This window comes from Vigna umbellata, chromosome 8 (assembly GCF_029865625.1).
Source record: "Vigna umbellata cultivar VRB3 chromosome 8, Vumbellata_1.0, whole genome shotgun sequence".
Lineage (NCBI taxonomy): Eukaryota > Viridiplantae > Streptophyta > Magnoliopsida > Fabales > Fabaceae > Vigna > Vigna umbellata.
The window spans coordinates 24924664-24932258 of record NC_142172.1 but is presented as its reverse complement, the minus strand read 5'-3'; the positions used below and the strand labels follow the sequence as shown (position 1 = coordinate 24932258).

Genomic DNA, 7595 nt, shown 5'->3' with positions numbered 1-7595 from the left:
CTGAGCAGTGTTTTTGGGTGCATTAATTGTGATTAAACAGGTGAGGATTGAGTGTTTTTAACGAGGCCTGATATATGTTAATAAATTATAATTTTTATTATCAATTATAATACTTGTCGACGTTTTATTATTATAATTACTGACAGTTTTACTATAAATAGATATTTATAGATAGATTTGTAATAGTTGATTACTAATGTTGATTACTTAAAAGTTGATTACTAATTAATTTATGCAGGTAAAATTTATCAATAATTATTTTACCAATAAATTTTTTATCATCGAAAAATAAGACGGTGACTTTTAGTTATTACTGATCGAAATTACTATACGTGACTTTCTTGTTATGTTTATTGTTTTTTTGCTATCTTGTTCCAGTATCATAGTTATGCAATAGAATTTGTTTGGCTTCTGTATTAAGTATGACGTTTTATGATGGAAACCCAATACTTATTGATTTTCTTTTAAAATTGGTCACTTAAATGAGAAAATCACTAGTACAAAATAGGGATAAGAACACGCGTAATACGCCTCGGTTTTTAGAAAACCGAAGCATATGTAGAAGCGGTGGCATTTTCGCAATTTCGACAAATTTATATGCCTCGGTTGTAAAAAAACCGAAGCATAAACACCAAATTAACTCGGTTAAAAATAAAATCGAGACCTGATATTCTGCCACGTGGCACCTAAAACTGGTTAATTTTTTACTACCTCGGTCCTCTAGCCCAACCGAGGCATAAACGTCTCAATTACCTCGGTCCTCTGACCCGAGGCATAAACCTTTCGAAATGCACCAGAAGCACGCATCCAACATAAACCTTTCACTTGCAACCAGAGCACGCATTCGCTTTCCCCTTGCTTATCCTCCCACCTCCACGAAACCCAGAAGCAACTTAACGTTGGCGGCGAGTGCGGCGAGGCATTGCGAGGTGGCGGCGAGGCATGGTGAGGTGGCGGCGAGGCATGGCGAGGTGGCGGCGAGGCATAGTGAGGTCGTGGCGAGGTCAGAGCAAGGTGGCGGCGAGATCTCTTCTTCCCTTGTTTCTTTTCAGGTTTAGACGCGATTTGATCTCTGCGGTGTGACGGTCCGTGTTCGTGGAGGTGGGAGGTTGTCCGCGGCGTGCGGTCCCTGTCCGCGGCGTGACAGTCCCTGTCCGCGGCTTCGATTTAGGCGTGACAGTCCCTAGGGTTTCGATTTGGGGCTTGGCGACACTTTTGGAGGCGCGACTCAGGCTTCTTTGGTGGCGGCCGGCGGCTGGCGGTGGATCTCGCCTTCGTAGGGGATGAACCGAAGGGTGAGCTGATGGTGCGGCGATGGTGGCGCGGCGAGGGTTTCGTTTTTGGCAGCGATGGCTTCTGCGTTTTTGGGTTCTCTGTGTTTTGCGTTTTTAGGTTCTCTGCGTTTTGCGTTTTTGGGTTCTCTGCCTTCAATTTCAAAACTCATCATTCAATTTTATTTTTGTAAATTCGACAGGGGTGATTGTTGGACTGCGAGTGGGATCTGAGAGAGGAGAGGGAAAGAGATTGATTAGAACTGAGAAAGGAAAGGGAAGGGAAGAAGGCTCTGGACATTGATTTGGGTTTTCTTCTTTGTTTTACAGTTTTCTTCTGAGTATGGACTGATTGATTCCTGATACAATTTTCTTCTTTGTTTTAAATTTTTGAGCTGAAATTGGAAGAAATTTTGGGAGAATTCTTGGATTTGGATTTGTTTGGCATAAGAGAATGACTGAGAAATGAACTGAGAAACGAACTATGAACTGAGAAACGAACTATGAACTGAGAAACGAACTGAGAAATGAATGAACCGTGAATTCGTGAATGACAGTCAGTACAAAAAATAAATAAAAAATACACTCTACTGCCTCGGTTATCTAAGAACCGAGGCATATTCTTGTCTCATTTTATCCCGGTCTATAACCGAGGCATAAAGTTTAATCTTTTTACCTCGCCGGTATATGCCTCGGTTGTAGAACCGGTGCCTAAAAGCAAAAGTAACCGGTGCAGTATCCTCTTAGTGTACTAGTGAATGTTTTAGCCGTAAAGGTTGAAATGATTTTCTTTTCTTTAGAATGAATTATAAAAAACAAATCTATAATTTTGAATTTGTGTTTTGTAAGGAGGTTTATTAATGAATAATATAATGATTGGAGTTTTTCATCCAACCAAACAAGTTAGTTTGTTATTTTTTTTTCAATATTCCTACAGTTATTTTCATTACATATGTTTTATACTTTTAAAATATTATTAATTATTTTAATTTTCTTAATATTAATTGTTTCTTTTGTTTGTCTTGAGAATCAAAATATACTAGTTTTATCTTTTACAAATAATTTTTTAATTTAAACGTTTTAACATAGTAACAGGTCATTAATTTATAACGTTTGCATTACAATATTATTTATTTGTCTTTATTTTCATCGTTTAAAATATAATAGATAATTGATATTTTAATATTTAAACTTTTACTTATTTAATTATATGAAAAAATTGCCTTTATTACCATGACATGGAGGTAAATTCTGTAATAATACAAATTAGCAAAATTTTTAATAATCTAAATGATAAAATATTACTAATTATTATTATAAAATTTTAATAATAATAACTAGTTTTTAGTTATGAATACTTTTGTCGTAGTGAGTATCTGAGAATTACTTACTCACAGAAGACAATTTTAGCATGGTTGGTGAAAGCCAGCTGTGATATAAAGGAGATGTAATAGTTCTAACATGTTAGTCGCTCCCTTATTTCCTAATCACGAAACAAAGAAGAAGCTATAGATCTCCGTTGCAGAGTACAGAAGTTGAGTAGTGTTGATTATTCATGACAGAGCATATATATATATATATATATATATGTAAATGGTTAATCAGGAATGAAAACCACATGAAATGGAAAGTTACTTCATTCAGCACATCTTGGGGACCCATTTGGGATCTCTGGGGCTGAAGAAGGAAGCAGTAACCTTAGAGTTGAGTAATTTCAGTGCCTTCTTAGATTTGATGCACCTGGGAGTCTTGTACTGATTGATGGAAGCTCCTTGGCTGATAAACAAATCCATCAATGAATCAAATGTTCCTGGCTCCACCACACGTATCTCCAATGGCCCCACCGACTTGTCATGGCTACGGCACCGTCTGTATACGTAGTCCAGTTGCTCTTCCACCGCAATGCAACATTCCTCAAGAACACTTCCGTCAACCACCACTGCGTTCTCATTCTCAGCTTCTGTCTTTATGCCGCAATAAAGAATCTCCCAGTACAATACGTAGTGACCTGGCACCGAAGACGTATCAGGGTAACTGGTGTACTCCACCAAGAGACCATCGTAGGGTTCCAACAACTTCTTGGCCATGGTCACGCTCCTGTGCAGGTCCTCCTCGTTCGTCTTTTCAGTATCCACGCTGATCACTACATTTCTTCTGCAGATGAAACGCACTTGTGGGGCGTTGTTGTGGAATCCCACCACCTGCAGCACGTCACCCACGCGGTATCGATACAGCCCTAGATGTTTGGATCATGGTGGTGTCAAAGCAAAAGTAAATTCAACTTGCATTAATAGATTTAACCAGTGGATGTGTATAATGATGATGATGATGATGGTTGGAAATGGGTTGCTTCAACTGCTCAAGTACATAACTCACTTTTCTGTACTTACTACAAATTTGTCTGATACGATACCGATGACAAAGATACATCATCATTTTTACGTCTGAGTGATTTATATTTCAGTAAACCATCTTTTCTGCTAAATAATCATTAAAGAATGAAACTGTTTATGAATATGTTTTAAAGTGTTAAATAATGACCCATGAGAAACAAACATCATAGCTCACAAATTTTTACATCTTATCAACCACTTCACAATCCATTTTTAAGGATATTATGATTATTAAAAAATATTTTTTTCTATTTATAAAAAGAAAGATCATTAGAATAAAATAATAGATGTCAAAATTTATTAGATCTCAAAATATTGTGATGTAGATATACCTAAGTACTTATTTATTTGATCTCAGTTTTGATATATTTTACTTAATTAGTATCTATAGATTGATTTAAAAGGTTTTTTTTGGTCTACAAAATTATCCAGTTTAATTTTTTAATAGTTAATTAATTTCCTATAATTTTTTTATTTAGAATTTATTTGAAAATAAAAGTAAATGTTTTAGTGATAAAGTTGATGATTTGCTTATTTATATTTTGGATTCTTACAGGTAGACAAACTTTTATCAAAGAATAACGAGGAACCCACATAATGATTAATATTTTATAAAGCTTGATATAAAAAATGCATTTTATAGTTATGCATATATACAATAAAATCAATCAGTTGTTTGTATATAATTTTATATAAAAATTATCTACTCATTTATAAGTCTCGCCACATATATACCCAAAGGCTGCTTTAATTCCAATTGTTACACCAAGACAGAAAATTAGTGTGTTCAAGTACATATCATTAGAAAAAACAAACGATTGTGTTACTTAAACTTGTTTAACTATTTCGATTATATGACACTACAAGGAAAACAAAATTCTTGTGTGTGTGTGTGTGTGAACATGTGACTAGGATGCATGCATGAAGTGGATAAGAAATGGATGAATTAATCTGGGAACTCACCAGCGAAGGTAGTGACCACGGGCTCATAGAAGCAACCGAGCTTGACATGTACCAAATCCACGAGCTTATCATTTGGAACATCACCTTCATCAAAGTCCATCAACAGTGTCCCGTTATGTCCGAGAGGAAGGAACTCAAAGTAGCCCATGTTAGGCAAGAGGGTAAAAGCAACATCCGCAGGATCACACAGAGGTTTCAGATTAACCCCAAAGTAGCACTCAGATGAAGCATACATGGTACAAACCAAAGGCAACTTCCCATCACTGTAATGCTTAAGAGCAGGAACATACTGAGCCATTGACCCTGTCACCACAGCCTCTATGTACTTCGCCTTAGGCCAAAGCTGGCACAGAATTCCCTTCCAAGAATTTTGGCTACAGATTCTTGTGATCTCATCAGCCAGACAAGGGTCAGGGGTTGAAAGCACTGTGGACATGCATGACCGACATGAAGGGTCTGTTATGAAGGAACTCAGTTTCCCACTGCGTATGTCCTCACATAGCTGCCTCCAGTTTCGTTCTAAGAAGGAAATGGCTCGAAGAAATGCAGAGGCAAAGACGGCACCGAGCCTTAGCACCTGGCGCCGGTGGACCAAACCTGCTAGAAGCTGGCAATGCATGCTTTGGTTGCTGTCATTGCACAGAATGGTTTGGTCAGGGCTCGTGAAATCGTTCCAGGGGTCGTGTGTGCGGCACTTGAAGTGCTTGCTCTTGTAGTAGCTTGTTAACACTGTCCTTGCAGGTAAGCCACAAGGAGTAGACATTTCTGCTTTTACGAAGAACAGATACATCGCCTTGCCCTCGTCAAGATCAGGAACGTACCTACGATTCATTGTTAATTATGGTCAACTTGGAGGTATGGTTGGGAAAATGGTTATGAAATACTCAGTATGTAGCAGTCAATAAAAAGACATGTTCATATGTACAATGTTTCCATTACCATATATTATATTCTGATACTATAAGGTACTAGGTACAAATTTAACAGACTGGTATGTTTTTGGACTTTCTCGTACTGGCCATGGTATATGGTAATCAGGTCTGTCAAGATGCATCAATGATCCCTTTTGAAAATATGCATAAATGAAATACAAGTCAAGATGCACTAGCCAGTTAGCATGCACCATATATCATCAAGCAAAAGAATAATTTTTTTAAAAAAATAATATAAACGTAACCTATGCATGGTAATGGGCCCTCCACCTGCCTACTCTAATGAATAGTTGTCACGTCATATCTTTTTCATCTTATCTTTTTTCATTTGGCCATATACTTAGAATGGAGAATCATAACCCAAGCGTGATGACATCAAACACAGCAAACACTCAAGTTGATAAGCAAGAAAGTTAATCATTCTAAGCTTCAGCCATGTTGGAATTCGAGGCAACTGCTGATGAACATTGAAGTATTAATTCAAAATGCAACAAAAAGGGTATGACTAGTAAAATGTCTACGTGCATAATCAAGGGCAAGAAATAAAAAGATGTGGCGATGTTACAGTTATCTATTGTATATTAACTGATTCATGATTGGCATGGTAAGATTGTACACGAAGGTACGGCGTTCTAGATCTTCTGCAATTGATGGCATTATTTTAGGCTCTCCACCTGAAGTCCCTGAACTGCACATGCCATAATATATGATTAAGATTTTACATAAAATACAAGAAGAAACTTAAGATAAAAGAATGAAATAATAAGAAAATAGTAGCAGTAGAAGAGTTACCTGCATAACATTTCTGTTATCTGGTGACCAGTGATGAGAGAAGAGTCCTCCCCATTTGCAATTCTCTGGATATATGGGAAGATTCTTTCATAAGTGGTGACTGGAACGTACCTCTTAAACTCTGTTATATTTTTTTCTCCCCTCATAAACTTATGCAGATACTCCGTTTCTCTATTATGAGTTAAGATCTGTTTCAAAAGGCTTTCCTGAACTTCAGAAGCCTTCATTGTAAGCCTCTCTATCTCCTTCAGTGCTTCCTCACCTTTGTACTCTAATTTCTTTCCATCCATGGTCACAGAAAGGAACAGAAGAACTAATAACACAAGAGTAGAGTATAACGCTTAATGTTCACTTGGTGTGAAATGCATTTAGTGTGTTTAATTATTTATAGATAAGTATGTATATTATAGCATAAAGTTTCTTTGGCGCTTATTGTTGTGTTATTTTTCAATTAAAACGTTTTTATATTATTTTTTGGTCACTTTATCCAAAATTTAGGTAAAAAAATAATACAGGTATTTTTTTATTGGTGTATGATATATTAAGTACCTTGAAACTTTTTTTTGCAAGTTTTGTCCTATTATTTATATGGCCAGAGACAGCTCTTCTTAAAAAAATCTTCTCTTTTCTTTATTTATTCTTTCTTAATTTATCTTTACATCAGTGCAACCCCATTGGAAACAATTAATGTCGATGCCATTCATGATGTGGTCCCCATAGCTACATTTACTTGGTTTCAGCTTAATGATTTCAGAACTGAGGTTCTACCAAAATAAATTTTTGGGTACATTCTACGGAAACAATCATGAAAAATGTTGCATAATAGATAGCACAGCTTCCAAAAGCTTAGCTGTGCTAAACAACAATGAGAATTAGACAGAGCAGCACATGACCTGAAAATTTTATGGTTTTATGATTATGACGGCCCCCCTCATCACTCGTTTCCATTGGTGTGTGAAAAAAACGTCTTACACATTGTACTGTTGTCCTCCAAGATGTTCCATGTTAGTTAGATAAGATTAAACATGTTAGCTTGTTCAATGGAATAATTTAATTGGTACAGTATCAGAAGGGATACCAACAACTATGTCAGGGACTTTTGTAACTTTGCATATTTTGAGTGAAAGACAAATACAATAGAAAGAATAAGCTAAAGCACAAGGAAGCAGTATTCTAATTTCTGAATAATCCACAGGACAAGGATGCGAGGTTCGATTCTGTAGCTTTGATACTGCATTGGTGGT

At 36.4% G+C, this 7595-nt stretch overlaps 1 protein-coding gene across 1 annotated transcript; it reads right to left on the bottom strand.

The window, feature by feature from the left end:
- Positions 1-2610: 2610 nt before the first annotated feature.
- Positions 2611-6697, bottom strand: GH3.9 (putative indole-3-acetic acid-amido synthetase GH3.9). The gene is made up of 4 exons (XM_047312279.2): positions 6352-6697; positions 6146-6247; positions 4628-5448; positions 2611-3507 (listed from the first exon to the last, which is right to left on the bottom strand). Exons 1-4 carry the CDS (start codon positions 6639-6641, stop codon positions 2912-2914), a joined length of 1809 nt encoding a protein of 602 aa, XP_047168235.1. The 5' UTR covers positions 6642-6697; the 3' UTR covers positions 2611-2911.
- Positions 6698-7595: the final 898 nt, after the last annotated feature.

Excerpts from the sequence above, each read along its gene's own strand:
- GH3.9 (XM_047312279.2), bottom strand. The coding sequence starts at position 6,641 with ATGGATGGAAAGAAATTAGAGTACAAAGGTGAGGAAGCACTGAAGGAG. Across the intron at positions 6,248-6,351 it reads ATAACAGAAATGTTATGCAG|TTCAGGGACTTCAGGTGGAG; the intron begins GTAACTCTTCTA and ends TGGCATGTGCAG. Across the intron at positions 5,449-6,145 it reads ACCATGCCAATCATGAATCA|GTACGTTCCTGATCTTGACG; the intron begins GTTAATATACAA and ends AATGAATCGTAG.